The sequence below is a fragment of the Thalassophryne amazonica genome, chromosome 10 (genome assembly GCF_902500255.1).
Source record: "Thalassophryne amazonica chromosome 10, fThaAma1.1, whole genome shotgun sequence".
NCBI lineage: Eukaryota > Metazoa > Chordata > Actinopteri > Batrachoidiformes > Batrachoididae > Thalassophryne > Thalassophryne amazonica.
The window spans coordinates 113,644,958-113,671,839 of record NC_047112.1 but is presented as its reverse complement, the minus strand read 5'-3'; the positions used below and the strand labels follow the sequence as shown (position 1 = coordinate 113,671,839).

Below are 26,882 nucleotides of genomic sequence, written 5' to 3'. Positions count from 1 at the left end.
CTAAATTTAGATATGAGATGCATTGTCTTTCCTTCATATGCTTTATTAATCATTTTGATCTCTTCCGTGTAGGGAATCTTCTTGATTTCCTGGTTATAATAATGCCTTACTTGTAAATGCTGGAAAAAAAAAATCATTTTTGTCAATAACAAATGTATCTTTAATTTACTCAAAACTCTTTAATGCCCCCTCCTTTTCCAACATTCTCCATGTTGTAATTCCTTTTTTTTTGCTTATATCCCAGCCCTTGTTGGGCAGGTATGAAACTGGTATCATGTACTATCCATTTTAATGCATTAATATGTTTCAGTAGATTTTTTTTTATAGCTTTATACCATGTTTCTAGTGTGAAACTTGTTATTGAGTCTATGCTACTTTTGAGTTTATTATATCATTCTATATCCCCAATCAGCGTTAAATGTGCATAAACTGATGATGTCATAGCGCGCAGCCCAAGAACTGTCTGCAGAGGAAAAGATGAAAATGCGAGAAGTGTGTGTTGGTCCCAATATGGATATTGCAGATGATTTTCTCATGGATAGTATGACAGTGAACAGCAGCCAAAGCAGCCAGCTTGATGAGGATGCACTGGCAAATTTGGAGAGCAGCGCTGTACCAACCAACATGACCAAAGTTAAAGTGAGCCAACTTTTTATGTACGCTTTTCCTGGGTGTCGTGCATTTTGAAATGACATTAAATATTGTTAATGTGATTCCACGTGTTGTGTATCTCAGTAAATGATAATAATGCAAATAACATGCAGTTGTCGTGCGGTATGCATTTTCTGAGTCCCCCCGTCCATGTCGTTGTCCGCAATGACAGGTATTTGCCCTCGTCTAACTCGGGCGAATATCTGTCATTTTGGGCGACTGGGCATGGACGTCAGGCCTCTAAAAATGCATACCGCCCTCCAAAAGCATGTTATTGTATTAGTATTAACATCTTTTTCTATATCCTTCCACTTTGCTTCATAGTTTGGATTGCACCAACAATAAACATATTTCAGTTGTGCTGAAATATAATAATCTTCTAAACTGGGGAGGGCCAAGCTCCCTTGTTCTTTAGGAAGCTGAATAATTTATACCTAACTATAGGTCATTTACCTCCCCAAATAAGTCAAAATATTTGCATATCCCAAGTTAAAAGAAAAATTTTGGGTATCTTCACTGGCAGTGACTGAAATAGATAGTAACCTCGGTAAGAAGTTCATTCTTAAGCCGTGTTCACACCGGGCACGACGTGAGCAACAGCAGCGACAGGTTGCCATGTAATCCCTATGGAAGGACGTGTTGTGGCGCCAAGCAATGCTATGCGACACAATGGACGCGAATGAAGCAACGCAAATGAAACGATGCGAATGAATGATTGGCGTGTTTGTGGCGCGTTTGTGGAGCGATATCGCGTCGTGTTGCGTTGCCCTCCTCCCCAATTTGAAAAATCTGAACTTTTTCGTCTTGTCGCACTGCGATGACCAATCGGGGACTGGATATGTAGTGACGTGGAGATGTCTGGAGTTTGACTGAGTTGGATGTGAACATGTCCTGTCTCTGGCAGCCAGCCTGTGAGCAGACACAGCTTCTGCAGCAAATAATGATACTCCCCAAATTGGGAACGTCTCATGAGGATGTTGTGAACCCAGGGTCGGTGCCACTGGCGACGTTTCTCAGCTTTCCACAACAATTAACAGCACAGCAACTCGCTCCATGTGATCAAGGTCCACCGTGTTAACTTGACTGACAACCAGAGCCGGCGAGCGAAATGGAAGCTCCTCCATTTGATGACGCACTGGGGCGAAGTGTCGCAGCGAAAGCAGAGCGACACACCAGGCCATGCGACGGACGCGCCCGGTGTAAACGCGGCTTTATAATTTCTCTTTTCTAACTAAAATCCAGAGGTAATGTGTTTCATCTTTGTAAATCTTTTTGGATTTCTGTTGTGATATTTTGATAGTTTATTTCACACATTGTATTTAAGTTTTGTGTAACCATTATTCCCAAATATTTTATTGTCTCCATATCCCAAATTAATTTATATTTATTTTGCAGATATTTTGTTGTTGTTGTTGGTAGGTAATTAAATGTCAGTACTTGTTTTTTCTCATTTATTTTATATCCTGACAAATTCCCATAGACCTCCATTAGTTTCATTCAGGCAGAGATTGACTGTTTTGGTTGTTAGAGAAAGCAAATGATGTCTGCTAAAAGCCCTAAGTTGTGCTTTGTATTTTTAATTTTAACTCCTTTAATCTTTTTTGGCAAATCACCTGTGCTAATGGTTCTATATACAAAGCAAATAATAAGAGCACCAGACAGCACCCTTTTCTAGTTGATCTTTCTAACATGATTTTATCTGTCAGATTACCATTTATTTTAATTCTTGCACTGGGTTGGTAATATAATGCCTTTATTCAATCTACTGATTTCATATTAAATCCCAATCATTTTAGTACTTGATATAGAAAACTGTAATTACCCTAATCAAATGCTTTCTCTGCATCAGTGTTAGCTAATACCTTGCTTCTTTTTCTTGATGTTTTGCTTCTTCTACAATGTGTATAGTTCTCCTAATATTATTATTCCTCTGCATGTCTTTCATTACAAAATCTCCTGTAACAGTGGAATGTGCCGCAAAAGTGCTATGTCCAGCTCTCTTGCCATTTCTGTGGTAGTCACACGATGTCCCGGATCAACACAGCGTTCAGTTTAGAAATGATCTGGTCATTCCAGCCTGTCAATGGCCGCTCGGTGCGCCGCACACCCTGCGCCGCTGTGGGCCGTCTTTAAAAAGGTTTTAACACTCCTTAATCCGTGTGACGCCGACAGAATCTTCACCGAAATCCATCTGAATCTTTCGAATGGTTTCCAACTGGCTGTCTCTAACAGTTTCTGAAAAAAATTTCATGGAGCAAAGCGGCAGTCTCTCAGCCATTTCACTGACAATAAAAATTCGACGAGGGGGGTGGACCAGTGCTCACTCAAAGCCTGCCCACAGGCGAATGACGCAACCGACAGGCGTGAAAAAACTCACGCATGCGCACAAAGGTTCAAGCTTGGCTGATGCAATCACACAGGATTCAAATCCATATAGTTTTTGAAAAAAATTAAAAAGGTCTGTTACTTTTTGGACAGACCTTGTGTGTGTGTGTGTATATATATATATATATATATATATATATATATATATATATATATATATATATATATATATATATATATATATATAATAGTCTACATTCAAGATTGATATAGGTCGGTAGTTTTCACAACGATTTACATCTTTTCCTGATTTCAAAATAACTGATATAAAATATAAAAGCCTCTGTCCATGATGGAGGCATTTTATCATTTTTTAGTATCCAGTTAAAAGCAGAATGAAGTAAAGGTGCCAATTCTGTTTTGAATTTCTTACATCATTAAGCAGGGTACCCATCTGTTCCTGGACACTTATTGTTCTTTTAGTGAAGCTATGACCTAATTTATTTCTTCTCTAGTTATATCTGTAGTAAGGATTTTATTTTGAATTATGGCAATAGATGGTAGATGTGGATTTTTCAGGAAAATTTCTGTATCATCTTCGTCCTTGAGCTTGTTGTTGAGAATTGACACTAGTTTTAGAGTGCCAATTTTTGCTCTCAGTTCTTGTAATCTGTTTCCTTGTCACTATCAAAAGAATTGCAGTTTAAATTACAGGATATTTATTATATATACAGTGACCAGAAAATGAGAAAGCTTTGTTTGGTACTGTGTTGAACCACCTGATAAGAGCTTCTGGTTTTGGCATTGACCCAGTTTCCTGGTGCTCAACGTTGTTAAGTGTAGCTGTTGTTACTTCATTTGAATTCATATAGCTGAGCTATTTGATTATTATCAGAAGTATTTCACCTGAATGCTCATCACACTCAGAACCAAAATGACTGCCTAAATCAAAGATGGATAAAATGGGTACCTATATGGAGTTAAATTCGTCTCATTAATACATGCAAATGCACAGAGAGTGATCTATTTGCATGTGTTTTGATATCCGCAAACACAAATTTCCAATTTGTAACTTGTGTGTTGGTTTTTACAAATAAAATGTGTATTTGTAAATATATCATTTTTTTTTCATTTGTAAAATAAAAAAAGGCATTTGCAAAACTGAACATTCTGTGTGACTCAGCATTTGTGGACAGGGATGAGAGTTCTCTGCAAATCCACAGATTTCAGACTTTTTCTGGGTTTCTGGGCCAATTATGAAATCAGCGTAAATCTGTTAAGAAAAATGGGGGGTGCAGCGGGACCATCTGTGCAAGTTAAACCTTTCCTCATACGCACGGGAACTATAAGCTAAAACGCGCAATGTCATTGGTTGCTTTGTCTATATCAGTGGGAGGTAGACGTGGACAGGACAAAGCGAGACTCGGTGAATTTATCTGCAAGGTTGAGCTCCCTGATAAAGCACTCTGCATGTTATGTTCGGTCTTCATCAACAAAACCTTGGAAGAACACTGCAAGACGAAAAAACATGTCACCAAAGTTAATATTAGATGGATGAATCTACCTGGGTCCAGAAGAGGGTATAAGAGGCACAGCAAGCCCAAAGCCCACTCCACTTGTACCAGTCAGCGACGGCTCAGGTGCATGTCCAATAACTCTATTCATGCAATTAAAATATGTTTACAATCACTAAAAGTTTTAGGTGTGGAGCAGTTATTTATACTGTACACTTACTGAAGTGAAATTCAGGGCTGCAAAACCTCGGTTTGTATACAGATTGTTGTCAAACGTTGTTTCCAAAAAAAAAAAAAAAAAAAAAAAAAAAAAAATATATATATATATATATATATATATATATATATATATATATATATATACAGTAGTGTTCAGAATACAACCCCTGGCAATAATTATGGAATCACCGGCCTCGGAGGATGTTCATTCAGTTGTTTAATTTTGTAGAAAAAAAGCAGATCACAGACATGACACAAAACTAAAGTCATTTCAAATGTAAACTTTCTGGCTTTAAGAAACACTATAAGAAATCAAGAAAAAAAACTGTGTCAGTCAGTAACGGTGACTTTTTTAGACCAAGCAGAGGGAAAAAATATGGACTCACTCAATTTTGAGGAATAAATTATGGAATCACCCTGTAAATTTTCATTACCAAAACTAACATCTGCATCAAATCAGATCTGCTCGTTAGTCTGCATCTAAAAAGGAGTGATCACACCTTGGAGAGCTGTTGCACCAAGTGGACTGACATGAATCATGGCTCCAACACGAGAGATGTCAATTGAAACAAAGGAGAGGATTATCAAACTCTTAAAAGAGGGTAAATCATCACGCAATGTTGCAAAAGATGTTGGTTGTTCACAGTCAGCTGTGTCTAAACTCTGGACCAAATACAAACAACATGGGAAGGTTGTTAAAGGCAAACATACTGGTATACCAAGGAAGACATCAAAGCATCAAGACCGAAAACTTAAAGCAGTATGTCTCAAAAATTGAAAATGCACAACAAAACAAATGAGGAACAAATGGGAGGAAACTGGAGTCAGTGTCTGTGACCGAACTGTAAGAAACCGCCTAAAGGAAATGGGATTTACATACAGAAAAGCTAAACGAAAGCCATCATTAACACCTAAACAGAAAAAAACAAGGTTACAATGGGCTAAGGAAAAGCAATCCTGGACTGTGGATGACTGGATGAAAGTCATATTCAGTGATGAATCTCGAATCTGCATTGGGCAAGGTGATGATGCTGGAACTTTTGTTTGGTGCCGTTCCAATGAGATTTATAAAGATGACTGCCTGAAGAGAACATGTAAATTTCCACAGTCATTGATGATATGGGGCTGCATGTCAGGTAAAGGCACTGGGGAGATGGCTGTCATTACATCATCAATAAATGCACATTTACGTTGATATTTTGGACACTTATCCCATCAATTGAAAGCACGTTTGGGGATGATGAAATCATTTTTTAAGATGATAATGCATCTTGCCATAGAGCAAAAACTGTGAAAACATTCCTTGCAAAAAGACACATAGGGTCAATGTCATGGCCTGCAAATAGTCCGGATCTTAATCCAATTGAAAATCTTTGGTGGAAGTTGAAGAAAATGGTCCATGACAAGGCTCCAACCTGCAAAGCTGATCTGGCAACAGCAATCAGAGAAAGTTGGAGCCAGATTGATGAAGAGTACTGTTTGTCACTCATTAAGTCCATGCCTCAGAGACTGCAAGCTGTTATAAAAGCCAGAGGTGGTGCAACAAAATACTAGTGATGTGTTGGAGCATTCTTTTGTTTTTCATGATTCCATAATTTTTTCCTCAGAATTGAGTGATTCCATATTTTTTTCCCTCTGCTTGGTCTAAAAAAGTAACCGCTACTGACTGCCACAATTTTTTTTCCTGATTTCTTATAGTGTTTTGTGTCATGTCTGTGATCTGCTTTTTTCTACAAAATTAAACAACTGAATGAACATCCTCCAAGGCCGGTGATTCCATAATTTTTGCCAGGGGTTGTAATAGTAGTGCTATGTGACTAAAATGATTAATCCACACTCTTAAGGCTATGTAATTGGGCTATTAGTAAAAAAAGTAGAACAGGGGGTGTTCACAAAAATAGTAGTGTGGCATTCAGTCAGTGAGTTTGTCAATTCTGTGGAACAAACAGGTGTGAATCAGGTGTACCCTATTTAAGGATGAAGCCAGCACCTGTTGAACATGCTTTTCTCTTTGAAAGCGTGAGGAAAATGGGACGTTCAAGACATTGTTCAGAAGAACAGCGTAGTTTGATTAAAAAGTTGATTGGAGAGGGGAAAACTTATACGCAGGTGCAAAAAATTATAGGCTGTTCATCTACAATGATCTCCAATGTTTTAAAATGGACAAAAAAAACAGACACATGGAAGAAAACGGAAAACCATCAAAATGGATAGAAGAATAACCAGAATGGCAAAGGCTCACCCATTGATCAGCTCCAGGATGATCAAAGACAGTCTGGAGTTACCTGTAAGTGCTGTGACAGTTAGAAGACGCCTGTGTAAAGCTAATTTATTTGCAAGAATCCCACGCAAAGTCCCTCTGTTAAATAAAAGACGTGCAGAAGAGGTTACAATTTGCCAAAGAACACATCAACTGGCCTAAAGAGAAATGGAGGAATATTTTGTGGACTGATGAGAGTACAGTTGTTCTTTTTGGATCCAAGGACCGCAGACAGTTTGTTAGACGACCCTCAAACTCTGAATTCAAGCCACAGTTCACAGTGAAAACAGTGAAGCATGGTGGTGCAAGCATCATGATATGGGCATGTTTCTCCTACTATGGTGTTGGGCCTATATATCGTATACCAGGTATCATGGATCAGTTTGGATATGTCAAAATACTTGAAGAGGTCATGTTGCCTTATGCTGAAGAGGACATGCCCTTGAAATGGGTGTTTTAACAAGACAATGACCCCAAGCACACTAGTAAATGAGCAAAATCTTGGTTCCAAACCAACAAAATTAATGCCTCGCAGATGTGAAGAAATCATGAAAAACTGTGGTTATACAACTAAATACTAGTTTAGTGATTCACAGGATTGCCAAAAAAGCAGTTTGAGCATAATAGTTTTGAGTTTGTAGCGTCAACAGCAGATGCTACTATTATTGTGAACACCCCCTTTTCTACTTTTTTTTTACTAATAGCCCAATTTCATAGCCTTAAGAGTGTGCATATCATGAATGCTTGGTCTTGTTGGATTTGTAAGAATCTACTGAATCTACTGGTACCTTGTTTCCCATGTAATAATAAGAAATATACTCAAAACCTGTATTAATCTTTTTAGTCACATAGCATTACTATTATTCTACATGTAATCTTCAAAAATTCTGAGTTTATCCCCCCAATATGGACACACTCAATCAATCAATCAACTTTTTTCTTGTATAGCGCCAAATCACAACAAACAGTTGCCCCAACACACTGATACCTGTTTTGTAGATAGCTGCCTATCCAGTCATGAGCCAGTCCCCTGATACCATACTTCTGCAAATTGTCCAATAAAGGTATGGTCTATGGTATCAAAAGCTTTCTGTAAATCAAATAAAACTCCTACTGTGTACTGCTTATTCTCAGTTACATTTATTTGTTCAACAAAGTGAATTAAAGCCAGTGAGGTAGTTCGATTCTGTCTGAATCCATACTGCTGTTCACTGAGTATACAAAGTCTGTCAATAAAGTATAGGTCCTTTTTATTTTTTTCAAAAACTATATGGATTTCATTCATATGTTTTTACGTCAGACATGCTTGAACCCTCGTGCGCATGCGTGAGTTTTTCCACGCCTGTCGTTGACGTCATTCGCCTGTGAGCACTCCTTGTGGGAGGAGTCGTCCAGCCCCTCGTCGGAATTCCTTTGTCTGAGAAGTTGCTGAGAGACTGGCGCTTTGTTTGATCAAAATTTTTTCTAAACCTGTGAGACACATCGAAGTGGACACGGTTCGAAAAATTAAGCTGGTTTTCAGTGAAAATTTTAACGGCTGATGAGAGATTTTGAGGTGATACTGTCGCTTTAAGGACTTCCCACGGTGCGAGACGTCGCTCAGTGCTCTCAGGCGCAGTCGTCAGCCTGTTTCAAGCTGAAAACCTCCACATTTCAGGCTCTATTGATCCAGGACGTCGTGAGAGAACAGAGAAGTTTCAGAAGAAGTCGGTTTCAGCATTTTATCCGGATATTCCACTGTTAAAGGAGATTTTTTTTAATGAAAGACGTGCGGACGGATTGCAGCGTCGGCTCGCAGCCGCCGCGACGCTCCGCCACAGGAAAAACACCTCTGTTGGAAGCCTTAAGGACAAGTTGAAACATGTCCAGCTGTTAAACAATTTCTCATATACTCACTCCACCGAAAGCCATCAAAAGCCGCCTGGATTTTACAAATGGTTATCAACACAGAGGTGTTTTTCCTGTGCCGCCGCATTGCGCTGGCTGCGTCCCGACGCGTGGACCCGTCCGCACGTCTTTCATTAAAAAAAATCTCCTTTAACAGTGGAATATCCAGATAAAATGCTGAAACCGACTTCTTCTGAAACTTCTCTGTTCTCTCACGACGTCCTGGATCAATAGAGCCTGAAATGTGGAGGTTTTCAGCTTGAAACAGGCTGACAATGGCGCCTGGGAGTGCTGCACGACGTCTCGCGCTGTGGGAAGTCCTTAAAGCGACAGTATCACCTCAAAATCTCTCATCAGCCGTTAAAATTTTCACTGAAAACCAGCTTAATTTTTCGAACCGTGTCCACTTCGATGTCTCTCACAGGTTTAGAAAAAATTTTGATCAAACAACGCCCCAGTCTCTCAGCAACTTCTCAGACAAAGGAATTCCGACGAGGGGCTGGACGACTCCTCCCACAAGGAGTGCTCACAGGCGAATGACGTCACCGACAGGCGTGGAAAAACTCACGCATGCGCACGAGGGTTCAAGCATGTCTGACGTAAAAACATATGAATGAAATCCATATAGTTTTTGAAAAAATCAAAAAGGACCTATACTTTATTGACAGCCCTTGTATGATGTTTAGCTATAAAATCATTTAGCCTCTTTGCAAATATCTTTTCCAAAGTTTTTGAAAATTGTGGTAACAGTGAGATTGGCCTGTAGTTTGAAAAGACATGTTTATCACGAGATTTGAACAGTGGAATCACTTTAGCTATTTTCATTTTAGAAGGAAATTTCCCAGTCATTAATGACAAATTTCAAATATAAGTTAATGGTTTAATGATACAATCTTCTTTATCAAAAACATGTCAAAATTATAGATGTCAGTTGACTTTTTACCTTTTAATTTATGAACTATGTCAATTATTTATTTTTCATCTGTTTCTTTAATAAACATTGAATCCAAAATTGTATTGATTGTTTTGCTGTTATCCAAGGAACACATTTTAGGGGACACAATTGAATTAGCTAAATTTTTACCCACATTAACAAAATAATCATTGAAGTGGTCAACTGTAGGTTTATTTTCCTTAATGATTGGCTGTAGTTGTGTAAAAATAAGCTGGATAGTCTTTAACAACTTTTTTGTTTTTGATGATTTCATTCAAAAGCTTCCAAGTTCCTTTAATATTGGTTTTATTTTTTTCTAATCACTATAATACTGCTTCTTACAAGATCTCATAATTTTAGTTAATTTGTTTTTGTATATCTTACTTTCAGCATTCTTAGTTCTAAATTTTATAAATTGCTTATACAATATTTTTTTCTTTTTACATGCATTCTGTAGCCCCTTTGTGATCCATGGATTAACTACATTTCATTCGTTACCAACTTTAGGCACAAATGGGCAGAATTTATCATATAAACTGGAATTAATAGAGATAAATGATTCATATGATTTGTCTATGTCCTCAATATAAATGTCATACCAATTTTGATGCATTAAGTCTGTTCTAAGATTTTCAATAGTTGCATCAGTTATTTTCCTTTTTAAATTACTCGTTTCATGATGAACATTTTTATCATTTGATGAATTCAAGGCAGCAAAAACTGGCAAATGATCACTGACATCACTAAGAAGTAATCCACCCGTTAAGTTCCCTACAGTAACGTTTGTTAATATATTATCAATAAGTGTTGCTGTGTTCATAGTCATCCTGCTTGAATGTGTAATTATTGGATACAGTCCCACACAAAACACAGAATTTATGAATTTCGTTATTTGTGATTGACTATGTGGATTTAAAAATAATCTATATTGAAGTCTCTGAAAACAAACAGCAGCTTATTGCTTTTAATTGCGGTATACATTTTGATCAGTTTATCCTGACAAATATTAATGTTTGAACCAGGAGCTCTATAAACACAGCTTATAATTATATTTTTTGATTTTGAACATTTAATTTCAACTGTAACACATTCCATAACATTTTCCAAGGAAAATTACATATTTTTAACAATTTCACACTGATGACTTGATCTAACATAAAGTGCAATGCCCCCGTCCCATTTATTCATCCTATTTGTAGCGAAAAAATCATATCCCTCAAGCTGAACAGCATGCTCTTGGTCATCATTTAACCATGTCTCAGTAATTGCAATAAATGAAAAATGTTTGTTGGATATTTTTACAGTCCTGAATTTTTGGAATGTTTATAGAGAGACTCCTACTATTAAAATGTATAATTGAAAATGGCCCATTTATCAAAGAATAAGCCTTCAAATTGTTTCTCAGTAAAATATTTACAATGATGAATAATGTTATTGAGAAGTAAACAATCCGGGTCAATATTATGGTCAGTATTATGAGATCTATGTTCAGTGTAATCGAAAATGTTCAAATTGAGCTCCTGTGCAGAGGTAAATTGAAAAAAGTCCATTGACATCATGTAATAATTAGAAACCACAAACAAAAAAATGCAGCTGGATGAAGTCTAATTGCGTGATATAAACCTGAAAGATGATTTCTCTGAGTTTCTTTTGTTTCTGGAGGATTCTGGCTTGTCTTGCTATGTTGGCGTTTTTCTTTGTCAAATGTTCATTGACATACACCTCCATTCCTTTCAGCTTTTTGGTTTGTCGCAGCAGATTCTTACATTTTCTGTTTGTGAACCGGATAATAATGGCAGGTTTGGACTTGTCTTTCTTTGGAAGTGGATGACAATCTGCAATGTCACTCTTGCTAATGTGGATGTTCATCCACCACCTGGGCCCGGTGGTGGATGAATGTAGCTTGAAGCCTGGGCACGCTGGTAGGTGGCTGTAGCTTGAAGCCTGGGCTCCCTGGTAGGTGGCTGTAGCTTGAAGTCTGGGCCCGCTGGCAGGTGGCTGTAGCTTGAAGTCTGGGCCCGCTGGTAGGTCAATCAATCAATCAATTTTATTTATATAGCGCCAAATCACAACAAACAGTTGCCCCAAGGCGCTTTATATTGTAAGACAAGGCCATACAATAATTACGGAAAAACCCCAACGGTCAAAACGACCCCCTGTGAGCAAGCACTTGGCGACAGTGGGAAGGAAAAACTCCCTTTTAACAGGAAGAAACCTCCAGCAGAACCAGGCTCAGGGAGGGGCAGTCTTCTGCTGGGACCGGTTGGGGCTGAGGGAGAGAACCAGGTAAAAGACATGCTGTGGAGGGGAGCAGAGATCAATCACTAATGATTAAATGCAGAGTGGTGCATACAGAGCAAAAAGAGAAAGAAACAGTGCATCATGGGAACCCCCCAGCAGTCTATGTCTATAGCAGCATAACTAAGGGATGGTTCAGGGTCACCCGATCCAGCCCTAACTATAAGCTTTAGCAAAAAGGAAAGTTTTAAGCCCAATCTTAAAAGTAGAGAGGGTGTCTGTCTCCCTGATCTGAATTGGGAGCTGGTTCCACAGGAGAGGAGCCTGAAAGCTGAAGGCTCTGCCTCCCATTCTACTCTTACAAACCCTAGGAACTACAAGTAAGCTTGCAGTCTGAGAGCAAAGCGCTCTATTGGGGTGATATGGTACTATGAGGTCCCTAAGATAAGATGGGACCTGATTATTCAAAACCTTATAAGTAAGAAGAAGAGTTTTAAATTCTATTCTAGAATTAACAGGAAGCCAATGAAGAGAGGCCAGTATGGGTGAGATATGCTCTCTCCTTCTAGTCCCTGTCAGTACTCTAGCTGCAGCATTTTGAATTAACTGAAGGCTTTTCAGGGAACTTTTAGGACAACCTGACAATAATGAATTACAATAGTCCCGCCTAGAGGAAATAAATGCATGAATTAGTTTTTCAGCATCACTCTGAGACAAGACCTTTCTAATTTTAGAGATATTGCGCAAATGCAAAAAAGCAGTCCTACATATTTGTTTAATATGCGCATTGAATGACATATCCTGATCAAAAATGACTCCAAGATTTCTCACAGTATTACTAGAGGTCAGGGTAATGCCATCCAGAGTAAGGATCTGGTTAGACACCATGTTTCTAAGATTTGTGGGGCCAAGTACAATAACTTCAGTTTTATCTGAGTTTAAAAGCAGGAAATTAGAGGTCATCCTTGTCTTTATGTCTGTAAGACAATCCTGCAGTTTAGCTAATTGGTGTGTGTCCTCTGGCTTCATGGATAGATAAAGCTGGGTATCATCTGCGTAACAATGAAAATTTAAGCAATGCTGTGTAATAATACTGCCTAAGGGAAACATGTATAAAGTGAATAAAATTGGTCCTAGCACAGAACCTTGTGGAACTCCATAATTAACCTTAGTCTGTGAAGAAGATTCCCCATTTACATGAACAAATTGTAATCTATTAGATAAATATGATTCAAACCACCGCAGCGCAGTGCCTTTAATACCTATGGCATGCTCTAATCTCTGTAATAAAGTTTTATGGTCAACAGTATCAAAAGCAGCACTGAGGTCTAACAGAACAAGCACAGAGATGAGTCCACTGTCTGAGGCCATAAGAAGATCATTTGTACCCTTCACTAATGCTGTTTCTGTACTATGATGAATTCTAAAACCTGACTGAAACTCTTCAAATAGACCATTCCTCTGCAGATGATCAGTTAACTGTTTTACAACTACCCTTTCAAGAATGTTTGAGAGAAAAGGAAGGTTGGAGATTGGCCTATAATTAGCTAAGATAGCTGGGTCAAGTGATGGCTTTTTAAGTAATGGTTTAATTACTGCCACCTTAAAAGCCTGTGGTACATAGCCAACTAATAAAGATAGATTGATCATATTTAAGATCGAAGCATTAAATAATGGTAGGGCTTCCTTGAGCAGCCTGGTAGGAATGGGGTCTAATAGACATGTTGCTGGTTTGGAGGAAGTAACTAATGAAGATAACTCGGACAGAACAATCGGAGAGAAAGAGTCTAACCAAATACCGGCATCACTGAAAGCAGCCAAAGATAACGACATGTCTTTGGGATGGTTATGAGTAATTTTTTCTCTAATAGTTAAAATTTTATTAACAAAGAAAGTCATGAAGTCATGAAGTCATGAAGTCACTCTGCCTTGTGTTGGTGTATATGGCATTGGAGAACATAAAGAAGGAATCATATCCTTAAACCTAGTTACAGCACTTTCTGAAAGACTTCTACTGTAATGAAACTTATTCCCCACTGCTGGGTAGTCCATCAGAGTAAATGTAAATGTTAAGAAATGATCAGACAGAAGGGGATTTTCAGGGAATACTGTTAAGTCTTCAATTTCCATACCATAAGTCAGAACAAGATCTAAGGTATGATTAAAGTGGTGGGTGGACTCATTTACATTTTGAGCAAAGCCAATCGAGTCTAACAATAGATTAAATGCAGTGTTGAGACTGTCATTCTCAGCATCTGTGTGGATGTTAAAATCGCCCACTATAATTATCTTATCTGAGCTAAGCAGCTAAGTCAGACAAAAGGTCCGAAAATTCACAGAGAAACTCACAGTAACGACCATGTGGACGATAGATAACAACAAATAAAACTGGTTTTTGGGACTTCCAATTTGGATGGAAGACTAAGAGTCAAGCTTTCAAATGAATTAAAGCTCTGTCTGGGTTTTTGATTAATTAATAAGCTGGAGTGGAAGATTGCTGCTAATCCTCCGCCTCGGCCCGTGCTACGAGCATTTTGACAGTTAGTGTGACTTGGGGGTGTTGACTTATTTAAACTAACATATTCATCCTGCTGTAACCAGGTTTCTGTAAGGCAGAATAAATCAATATGTTGATCAATTATTATATAATTTACTAACAGGGACTTAGAAGAGAGAGACCTAATGTTTAATAGACCACATTTAACTGTTTTAGTCTGTTGTGCAGTTGAAGGTGCTATATTATTTTTTCTTTTTGAATTTTTACGCTTAAATAGATTTTTCCTGGTTATTGGTGGTCTGGGAGCAGGCACCGTCTCTACAGGGATGGGGTAATGAGGGGATGGCAGGGGGAAAGAAGCTGCAGAGAGGTGTGTAAGACTACAACTCTGCTTGCTGGTCCCAACCCTGGGTAGTCACGGTTTGGAGGATTTAATAAAATTGGCCAGATTTGTTGTGAAAGTGTAGGAACACGGACCCACAACAGGGGGCGCAAATGAACGGACAATGGAGGAGTCAAATAACACTGCTTTTACTGTTGTGAAACAGGCACAACAAACACAACAGACTACAATCTCGAAATTGAGTCCAATTACAGCGGTGTCGTGTGGGCAGGCTCGACGATAGGAGACCTCTGTCCAAGTCGAACCGGAACCAACCCGATTTCCTCTGCCACCGAACCCCGGGAATACTGGAGCCGCCAAGTCCCGAACTCCCAGGTGGCCACTGCCTCCGCTCGTCGGATCCGGTACTGCTGGCGAGGAACAGAAACAGTCAGGTGTGGGCGCGGCTGCACCCAGCAACACGTAAGGTGGAAATACCACCTCCACCTCTAATCACAAAACAACACTGAAGTGTAGGAATATGTGTACTTATCCAAACACGTCCAATATGGTCTTCAGTGTCCTAAGCACAAGCTACAAAGTATTACGTCTCTGAATGAAACAACTGGCTGAGTTCGTTACCTCTTTGATTGAGCGATATCTCGGCAATGAGGTGGAGATGCCATCCAGCTGATATACCCCTCCGCTGATGGATGACAGCTGTCTCAGTTGATAGGTGACAGCTGTCACCTTGGCTGCTCCTGTCAGGCGGCAGCGCCCTCTGGTGCCTGGAGCCCGCACTCCAGGCAGGGCGCCCTCTGGTGGTGGTGGGCCAGCAGTACCTCCTCTATAGCGGCCCACACAACAAGATTTCTAGAAATGAGAGCTGCTCCATCCAAAGTGGGATGGATGCCGTCTCTCCTAACAAGACCAGATTTTCGCCAGAAGCTTTGCCAATTATCTATGAAGCCCACCTCATTTTTTGGACACCACTCAGACAGCCAGCAATTCAAGTAGAACATGCGGCTAAACATGTCACTCCCGGTCCGATTGGGGAGGGGCCCAGAGAAAACTGCAGAGTCCGACATTGTTTTTGCAAAGTTACACACTGATTCAATGTTAATTTTAGTGACCTCCTATTGGCGTAAGTGGGTGTCATTACTGCCGACGTGAATTACAGTCTTACCAAATTTACGCTTAGCTTTAGCCAGCAGTTTCAAATTTCCTTCAGTGTCGCCTGCTCTGGCCCCCGGAAGACATTTGACTATGGTTGCTGGTGTCACTAACTTCACATTTCTCAAACCAGAGTCGCCAATAACCAGACTTTGTTCCTCGGCGGGTGTGTCGCCGAGTGGGGAAAAACGGTCAGAAATGTGAATGGGTTGGCGGTGTACACAGGGCTTCTGTTTAGAACTACGCTTCCTCCTCACAGTCACCCAGTCGGCCTGCTTTCCCGGCTGCTCAGGATCAATCAATCAATCAGTTTTATTTATATAGCGCCAAATCACAACAAACAGTTGCCCCAAGGCGCTTTATATTGTAAGGCAAGGCCATACAATATAAAGGATCTGCTGGAGGGGAACTAACGGCGGCTAAGCTACCTTGGTCCAAAGCTATGAATAAGCTACACTTATTACAAGTACCATTACTGCTAAAGGAAGACGAGGAATAACTAAACATTTCACACCCAGAGCAGAAAAGTGCGGGAGAGACAGGAGAAGCCGCCATGCTAAACCGGCTAAGAGCTAGCAGATTCCTAAAAACACACAAAGTGAATAATGTGTAAATAATTTAGAGGTGATTCAGCAGAGCGAGTGCTTTAGTTAAGGCCCGTGAAGATTACACTGTGAAACAAATCATTATCTAGTTATCTAGATCAATCAAACTACGCAGATTAAACAGCTAACAGATACAGCAAAACACCGCTGTGCTCCGGAACAGGAAGTGATACAATACCGCAGTAAGAGCCAACCATGAGTAGAGGCCTGCTTGCAGTCTAGCTGCTTACCCTTTTTGAAAAAAATTAAAAGGTTTGTTTCTTTTCTAACAGACCTTGTACCGTATGCACCAAAACAATGTGCATTTTTTTCTCTCTCATAGTTTTTTTTAACTTTTTTTTCTCTTCACAGCAGTAAAACTTGTGCTTTCTAATAATCAAACATTTTCTTATTTATTACACAGAGCATTTCCGTTAGGAGATCTTTGGAGTTACAAGTCTAGCTTTTTAGGTTTGACTATTACTCTTCCAGATCTGGTTTTTACCACATCAGTGTTCACAGGTGTAACAGGATGTTCGGTAGGCATTTGAGGTTTCTGATCCAAAGACAAATCAAATTTCTCATGCACGATGACACCTGTTTTAGTTAGCAATGTCCACCATCCTCTTCTCCCTTTCCTTTTGAGCGAGCATCGCACTGTCCGGCAGCGTAGGATCCAACTGCGATGGAAGGGTTGACAGTGTCGTCCTCAGATGTCGTCCCATTAGGAATTCTGCAGGGCTGAATCCATTATGCAGAGGTGTGGCCCTGTAGGCGAGAAGAGCTAGGTATGGATCTGTGGCTTTTTTCAGAAGGTTTTTCACAGTTTGTACCGCACGTTCCGTCTCTCCATTGCTTTGGGGCTGCTTGTGATGTGAGATGGATGCCGTCTCTCCTAACAAGACCAGGTGGCCGAGGTGGCTGTAGCTTGAAGCCTGGGCCCGCTGGTAGGGGGCTGTAGCTTGAAGCCTGGGCCCGCTGGTAGGGGGCTGTAGCTTGAAGCCTGGGCCCGCTGGTAGGGGGCTGTAGCTTGAAGCCTGGGCCCGCTGGTAGGGGGCTGTAGCTTGAAGCCTGGGCTCGCTGGTAGGGGGCTGTATCTTGAAGTCTGGGCCCGCCGGTAGGGGGCTGTAGTTTGAAGCCTGGGCCCGTCGGTAGGTGGCTGTAGCTTGAATCCTGGGCCCGCTGGTAGGTGGCTGTAGCTTGAAGCCTGGGCCCGCCGGTAGGGGGCTGTAGCTTGAAGCCTGGGCCCGTCGGTAGGTGGCTGTAGCTTGAATCCTGGGCCCGCTGGTAGGTGGCTGTAGCTTGAAGCCTGAGTCTCTGCTCACTCTCTGCTATACGAGGTCTGTTAGAAAACTATCCGACCTTTTTATTTTTTAAAAAAACTATATGGATTTGAATCATGTGCCGCAAAAGTGCTGATGTCCAACTCTTCTGCAATTTCTCTGGTAGTCGGACGACGTCCTGGATCAACACAGCCTTCACTTTGGAAATGATCTGGTTGTTTCAGCCTGTCGATGGCCGCTCAGAGCGCGGCGCGCCCTCCGCGGCTGTGGGCCGTCTTTAATCCGGTTGTAATGCTCCTTAATCTCTGTGACGCCCAGAGTATCCTCACCGAAAGCCATCTGAATCTTCCGAATGGTTTCCACCTGGCTGTCTCTCACAGTTTCTGGAAAAATGTGATTCAGCGCTGCTCCAATCGCTTTAAGCAGAGCTGTGAGCTTTTCATCCATGGTTTTCTGTAGCAGCTCGTCCTCACGTCTTAAAGCGCGGTGATCAGCACACCTGCACTGAGCTTTACAAAGACATTTTTATGCTTTTTTCCCTCCTTTATTTAGAATTCTGAGCTGAGCCGCTCCGTATCGTCTCGTTAAAAATAGCTGATCCTCCGCGACGCGTCAACAACTAACACTATTTTCCACTCAAATGCACCTAAACTCTCTTTCTGAGGACCACATGATGTGAAAACGCAATAAAACTTTCTTACCTGTAAATCTGGTCCTGTTTTCCTGCATAAATTGTTATCCATTCTTTGTGCTCAAACGCCAAAGCAGGGGCGAATCCAGATGGAATGGGGGCGTGGGGCAAGGATGTGCCCCCTCCCCCACAACACCCCTAGATTAAAGGTCCAGTTTTGAAGCCGTTTTTTATTACAACTACTAATATTGCTTAAAATAATAATAATTTCGACAAGTAAAATGTTTAGAGAGAATTTAAATGTTCGAAAAATGTTAGAATTTAATAGTTACATTTATAAACAATGTAGGTTCGAAATTGCAAGTTTTACTGTTACAGTGCTGTCAACAGTTAAATATGAGGTCAAGAGAGAGGTCTTTATTTTACTTTTTTATAAAACAAGTATTTATTTTCATTGAAGTCAAGAAAGGGTGACTATAAAGTGAGTTTTGGCAAAACAGGTATCATTGTCATGTTGACGTGGGTTGTTGTCGGCAGCTGGTGAAAGTAACTAAAAAAGTAACTAGTAATCTAACTTAGTTACTTTTACAATTGAGTAATCAGGAAAGTAACTAAGTTACTTTTTCAAGGAGTAATCAGTAATTGGATTACTTTTTCAAAGTAACTGTGGCAACACTGCCCGTGTGTGTGTGTGTGTGTGTGTGTGTGTGTGTGTGTGTGTGTGTGTGTGTGTGTGTGTGTGTGTGTGTGTGTGTGTGTGTGTGTGTGTGTGTGTGTGTGTGTGTCGCTGATTGTGGCTCGTGTCTTTCTAACTCATGATAGAAACTTTGCACAATTTATTGCCAGCCTTGAATAATGTCGCCTGCCTATAAACTCTACCCAGTGTGTGTGTGTGTGTGTGTGTGTGTATATATATATATATATATATATATATATGAGGTATAGTAGAAAAGTATCCGACCTTATTATTTTTTTCAAAAACCATATGGATTTGAATCATGTGTGATTACATCAGACATGCTTGAACCCTCGTGGGCATGCAAGAGTTTTTTTCACGCCTGTCGGTTACGTCATTCGCCTGTGGGCAGTCTTTGAGTGAGGAGTCGCCCACCCTCTCGTCGATTTTTCATTGTTTAGGAATGGCTCAGAGACTGCTGCTTTGTTTGATCAAAATTTTTTCAAAACTGTAAGGCACAACTGTGTGGACACCATTCGATAAATTCAGCTGGTTTTCAGTAAAAATTTTAACAGCTGATGAGAGATTTTGGTCTGGTAGTGTCGCCGTAAGGACGGCCCACGGTGCCTGACGGCGATCTGCGCTTCGAGGCGGCAGCGTCGCGCCATTTCAAGTTGAAAACTTCCACATTTCAGGCTCTGTTGACCCAGTAAGTCGTCAGAGAACAGAGAACTTTCAGAAGAAGTCCGCATGAGGAGTTTATTCTCAGTTACTCACTTGTTGAAAGCCATCAAAAGCCGCCTGAATTTTACAAATGGTTTTCAACACGGAGGTGTTTTTCCTGTCGCGGCGCACACAGATTTGCTGAGTCGTCACGGAAACGACTCGGCAAATTTGCGCGCACGTCTTTCATTACAAAATGTCCTTAAACAGTGGAATGTCCGGATAAAGTCCTCATGCCGGCCTCTTCTGAATCTTCTCTGTTCTCTCACGACGTCCTGGGTGAATTAAGCCTTAAATTAGGATGTTTTCAGGTCGAAACAGGCCGACGACGGCGCCTGGAAGCGCTGCGCGACGTCCCGCTCCATGGGAAGTCCTTACACCGACAGAAACACCCCATAATCTCTCATCAGCCGTTAAAGTTTTCACCGAAAACCAGCTTAATTTCTCGAATAGTGTCCACTCGGATATTCCTCACAGGTCCAGAAAAAATTTTGATAAAGCAACGCCCGCCGTCTAGAGCAGCGTGTGAAACAAAGGAATTCAGCCGAGAGGGCGGGACCACATCTCACTCAAGGCCTGCCCACAGGGAAATGACGTCACCGACACGCGTGAAAAAACTCACGCATGCGCACGAGGGTTCAAGCATGATTGGTGTAATCGCACATCATTCAAATCCATATAGTTTTTAAAAAAAATAAAAAGGTAGGATACTTTTCTAATAGACCTCGTATATATGTATATATATATATATATATATATATATATATATATATATATATATATATATATATATATATATATATATATATATATATATATACAAGGCAGGGTTATTTCCTGAAGATCAAGGTTAGCGGTCTGTTCATTCAGAGCTTAGAGTATGGACAAATGGACATTACCAATTGGTCTGCATTCCTGGCTAACATGATCTGTAATAATTTCTCCATAATATTTGCAGTATAGAATGAAATGCTGCAGAATACTGCCAGCCCTTCTTGAGTTTATGATGGACCTCCTGAGTGAACACTATCTACAGTGTTATGATGAAAAAAAATTAGGTCACGGTGTTTGACTCCAAGCTTTAGGGCTGTCCGTCACACAGACAGAATTATTCAGTTAAACAGTTGGTTATTTTTACGTTATTGTTTTACTGTAGATCCACATTGAAGTGTTAACGTAGCATTAATGGCACAGTTCAGTTGTTGTGAAGCCACACATGCGAGTGGATTTGTGGGGTGTACTTCTGCTTTTTCTGTCATTGAACGTGTGAATGGGGAAGCATAGCCTAGGACAGTGAGCATGTTTGCATGTGTCATTTTGTAATTTCAGCAGCAACACTAACCAGAGAGCTACAAGTTACCCGGAATGTTAATCATGACTGGTGATGCATTCTTAAAAGTGGCATTTTTGTTCCCCTTAGTTTACACAGGAACTTGATTTTTCTCTTGCCTAAAACGTGCATCTTTTTCTTCCTTGTCAGCAAATATCTTCATATGGTCAATTCTTCATATAGTCCTTGTATCCCTATTGCATTTCTTTTTTCTCTCTCTCTCCTGGTAGAAAGGTGCTGAGAGGGTGCAGAGAAACACCTCATTCTCGTGCCTCATCTCAGTGCTTTCTTAAGAAGAAAAAAGGGTCCTCATGGGATTTGTTTTTATGACAAAAATAAGTAACTAAAGCCATACAGCGATTTAAAAACTGCGCTCAGAAGGAACAATCTGCTATCACGAATGAGTTGGATTTTTTATGTCTCTGTTGGGAAAGATTTTGTGACATGTCAGCTGACTGTAGGCAGAGATGGCAAAAACAAAGTTCTTCTGTGAGGGTGAAAGATTACATAAGACAGGAGTTAGTTGGTGTTGTTCCAGGTATATGATAAACGTCTGATTTTCAAACATTTCCTGAAAGACGAGATCCAGAACACCCATGTGCGTGTGTCTCTCATCCAGCATTATTTATATCAGAATACTTTTCAGATCATAATTCCTTTCATGCATTCATCCTGGATGACATAGGTCAAGTTACATGGAAGTACAAAATAATAGAATTGGACTAAATCTCCAATTTTCTCAGTTATGCACTGTTCTATATGTACTTACTCTGTAGTGTTAAATAGCATTTGAAGGTTGTTTTTTTTTTGTTGTTTTTTTACACCATTATAGTTCTTGATTTAGTCCATCCTTACTGTAGACAGCAGTTGAGTTGGAGCTTGTCCTACAAATCCACCTCCTGAACAAAGCAGATATAACATCTGAAATGTCATGTAATTGAAAGCCCAAATATGGCATTGATTTCTAGTAGATAACACCCCTGTCACATCTTATTTACAATTTAGCCAGCATATGCTGACCGTATTAAAAATGCTGGCATATGTAGGCGTATGTGAAGCATGCTGATATGTCGTAATATTGAGTATTTCAAAAAATTGTGGTATGCACAATATTTCTGATGCAGGCCAGCGTATGATTCATACGTCCCACATAGACCGTTTCACAGATGCCACCATGTTGGGCTTGGCGCGGCGTATGCTGGGATCGTTTGGGGACAAACAAAGCATCGTTCGCCTACTCCAACATTTTGTAGGTGTTGTGATCTTCGGATGTGACTTAGTAATTAATCAATTCAATCAGTAGACATGTGTGATCTGACAGACCACATTGCAGTCATTGTAGCAGCACTTGTAAATTTGCAGCCACCAATAACAACGCTTTCTGCACGTTAAACGTTTCTGCTGTTTATGATTTCAGTCATATATTGTATACCATAAATATGCCAGCACCAAGCTTAGGGCCCCTTCACACACAGTGTAAATTTGGTCAATTTGCACAGAAAGTGCGCATGAAGCAGAATTGTGTGCAAAACGTGTCATTTTGTAGCTGCCTCCAATGCCTCGTACACCTGTTACTACAACTACTTGCGCACACCAGCGGCTGAAAGGCAGAGTGTGCGCTGTGCAAGCCCATCGAACCCTCTCAGCAGGTGTTGGCCAAATTCCAGGTGACACACACGAACATCTAACACCGCTCGCATGGCACTTAGAAAATGCGTGGCCATTTGTACCATCATCACAATAACAGTCTGCAAACAATCACTGTTGAGCTGGATGTGAAATTTGTCTAAGTGCCCCACTACTGTGAAATTGCAGTGTGTACGTGTGGCGTGCCAGAGAGTCGGCTCCCCCACAACACATGTGCGTGTGTTTCGCGTGTGGGTTTGAATCTTGTGGCGTTTTTTTCTTTTTATTTAACCAGGGTTATTTAATGGCCCCTTCATAACTGTATGTCTGTGACCATGGTTCATCTACAGAGGAACAGATAGATCATATTTGTATTGCCCGCTTGATAAATACGGTGTTTTTATATGGTGTGTGGGTTTATTTCATTTTAAATACATCCATCTCCTTCCTCATATCGGGCAGGTTCCTGCAACTTTCACAGGACTGCGACTGCAGCTCAGTGGTAAAGTTTCTGACTAGCAGTCAGAGCTTTTGGAAGGTGCGGGTTCAATCCCGTGGGTGCCATGTAATTTTTATTTTCATTTTTGTAACTACATTGCGAAGCTGTTGTGAAAAGCTGCTGTGAAACTGTTGCAGCATGTATTTTGTCATTTTTTATTTATTATTTCTTCACAGCAGCTGTACGATGTGGTTACTCATCGTGCAGCTGCTGGCAGTGTGTTCCCGTGTGCATGAACCATCGCATCGGCCTCGTGCACGCCTGCCCGTCGGCGCAATGTTTCGTGGTTCGCTAGAGTACAGCTTAAGTCAATAGTTTTGGGACAGTTGTTCCAAATGTCTTTTTACACAGACATAATTTTTGCTTTTTAATTTATTTGTTATTGTAGTTCAGCCTTTGTTCAGAAAATCCACATTTCAGATCAGATCAAGGTTTGTATGCCCCGCACGATGCTTGCGCCGTGAGGCGGGGCATATAGCATCCGGTTGTCTGTCCTTCCGTCTGTCTGTCCGGTCGCAATTTGTTCGCCGCAACGTAGCTCGGCACCTATTGCTCGCAAAAACATCATATTTGGTAGGTATTTGCCTTGCAGGAGTACTTTGCATGGGTTCGAAGGCCGGTGACCTTGACCTACTTTTCAAGGTCACCAGCGGTCACAACTGTCAAATCCTTCGCCACAACATTGCTCGGCACCCATTGCTTGCAAAAACTTCATATTTGGTGGGTACATGCTTTGGAGGAGTACTTCGCATGGGTTTGAAGGCATGGGTTTGGTGACCTTGATCTACTTTTCAAGGTCACCAGTGGTCACAACTGCCAAATCCTTTGCCGCAACGTAGCTCAGCACCTATTGCTCACAGAAACTTCATATTTGATGGGTACATGCCTTGGAGGAGTACTTCGCATGGGTTCCAAAGTCGGTGGCCTTGACCTACTTTTCAAAGTCACCAGTGGTCACAACGGTCAAATCCTTCGCCTGAAATTTGTTCTCCGTAATGTACCTCGACACCTATTGCTTGTAAAAACTTCATATTTGGTTGGTACGTGCCTTGGAGGAGTATTTCACATGGGTTTGAAGGCCGGTGACCTTGACCTACTTTTAAAAAATTACCAATAGTTGCATTTGTTTGAAGGCTACCAACTTTTTATGGTCACTGTTGGCCACATGCTCTAAATAAATATATCAATCTCCAATTTTTCCACTGTGTATCACAGTTTACATCAAACACAAATACCTACCCCACACATGTACATATTACTGCACTTTACATGGAAAATAGTACTGCATGTGGGGCATTTTGTGAAGAATGTCTGTAGTTAGTCATGTATCAGGTCATTCTTCAGATCAGCTAAGAAAGGGAGACAAATAACACTTTGCTTTCTGTTTTTGAAAAAGACCTTAAAGAACAATGGTAGTAAGGACTCTTTGTCCATGGTCCTGAATGAAAACATGTCCAATATTAAAATATTTGAAAAGGAAATAGCTGCTTAGTTAAATTACCACATGAACAGTGAATTTAAAAACTCCCTTAGTGGAGGTCATATAAAGTAATTTCAGTTTTGAAAAAGATAAGGATCTCTAATACAGTACATTTAATCTGTACAGATTAAATGGAAGTGTATCAATAACAATTTAGGAAGAATTAAGTCGCTGGATTTCTCTTTCATGTGACTCTTCTGACTAAAATTTTCCCTATGAAATCTGCACTGTGCTGTAATATTAAGCTACAACTGAACTTGAAGGTGGCTGTTTAATTAGTAATGTCTGCTCCTCTACCCATAAGAGGTCTGTCTTCATTCTTACAGCCATCACACAGAAAACAGTCACTGAATATCCACAAAAGCTTCATTCATGTATTTTATTGAAACCAATGAAGAATGTATAAAAGCATGTGAAAAAGTTGCCTTTTGTTTCAATTTTTCCACAGGATCTTGTCAAAAAAGGGATTCCTCATCACTTTCGAGCAATCGTCTGGCAGCTGTTGTGCAATGCTCAGAATATGCCTGTCAAAGATCAGTACTCAGAACTTCTGAAGATGACATCACCCTGCGAGAAGCTGATTCGGAGAGACATCGCCCGCACGTATCCTGAACACGAATTCTTTAAGGAGAAAGACAGTTTGGGGCAAGAAGTACTCTTCAACGTCATGAAGGTGAGACATTAAGACACCTTGACACATGCACGCATTTAACCCCCACACTGCCACCCAATTCGTCATGCCAATGCGACCTACTTTGTGCCACTGGATGCCGCGCTTTGTGCTGCTGGACGCTGTGTGATATACAATAATTATTTCATAGCAGATTAATCATTTGCTGTCAGAACTTGGCTGATGAAACCATGTCTAATCACTCTTGAATCACAGAGGAATTTTCTACAGCTGTAGCTGTTCTTGTGCGCTTCATGACATGGAGAACGCATTCGGAATCATCTCAAAGGTAGTTATTTGTAATATTTATTTTGTAATGTCTTGAAACAAAACAGTAAATCAGTTGCATTTTCATTCCTCCTTATGCCACGTTCACACAGGGCGCGACACGAGCAACTGCAGCCACAGGTTGCCATGTAATCCTTATGGAACGACGCGTTTTGGCACCAAGTCACGCAGCGCGACACGATGGGCGCGTGTGAAGTGATGTAAGTGAAGCAATTTTGAGCGATTGGTGCGTTTGTAGCACGATATTGCGTCGCATCACGTCGCGTTGCCCTCCATCCCAAGTTGAAAAATCTGAACTTTTTCGTCTCTTCGCGCTGCGATGACCAATCAGGGACTGAATATGTAGTGACGTGGAGATGTCTGGAGTCTGACTGAAGATGTGAACATGTCCTGTCTCTGGTAGCAGCCTGTGAGCAGGACTTATGTCTCTTTTGTCCTTTATTTCACAATTATGACAGTTTTTGGAGCGAGCAGCAGCACCACAGCAGCAGGAGAGGAGTTTCTTTTTCTTCTTATGTTATGTGCGCGCGCGAGCGAATCATCTGTAGAGATTATTTTAGTTATTAACTACACAGATGTATAATAAAGCAAATGGTGACTGGTTTCTAAACACAATTATGACAGAGTTTTTTTGGGGAAAGAGCGAGGAGCAGCCCTGCAGGAGGGGGAGCGGAGTTTCTTTCTTTTTTTCTTATTATATAACTCACAAACTCGCAGCTTAAAGCAGATAACCCGTAAGTTGCAGAGGAAATGGCGTCTCACTAATTTAGTATTTGGTTAGACTCTTTCTCTCCGATTGTTCTGTCTGAGTTATTTTCATTAGTCACTTCCTCCAAACCATCAACATGTCTATTAGACCCCATTCCTACCAGGCTAATCAAGGAAGCCCTACCATTAATTAATGCTTCGATCTTAAATATGATCAATCTGTCTTTATTAGTTGGCTGTGTACCACAGTCTTTTAAGGTGGCAGTAATTAAACCATTACTTAAAAAGCTATTACTTGACCCAGCTATTAGCTAATTATAGGCCAATCTCCAAACTTCCTTTTCTCTCAAAAATTCTTGAAAGG

At 40.6% G+C, this 26,882-nt stretch overlaps 1 protein-coding gene and 1 long non-coding RNA gene across 5 annotated transcripts in view; both read left to right on the top strand.

The window, feature by feature from the left end:
* Nucleotides 1-26,882, top strand: part of evi5b (ecotropic viral integration site 5b) — a 226,825-nt gene that overhangs the window by 49,496 nt on the left and 150,447 nt on the right. For all 4 annotated transcript variants that reach the window (XM_034180724.1, XM_034180723.1, XM_034180722.1 and 1 more), the window contains exon 3: nucleotides 25,301-25,525. In XM_034180724.1, the coding sequence (XP_034036615.1) occupies nucleotides 25,301-25,525 (225 nt within the window). The remainder of the gene's footprint in view (nucleotides 1-25,300; nucleotides 25,526-26,882) is intronic.
* LOC117519380 lies at nucleotides 798-11,537 on the top strand. Its single transcript, XR_004563272.1, has 3 exons — nucleotides 798-809; nucleotides 5,538-5,542; nucleotides 11,435-11,537. It is a non-coding gene; the product is annotated as an uncharacterized LOC117519380 (long non-coding RNA).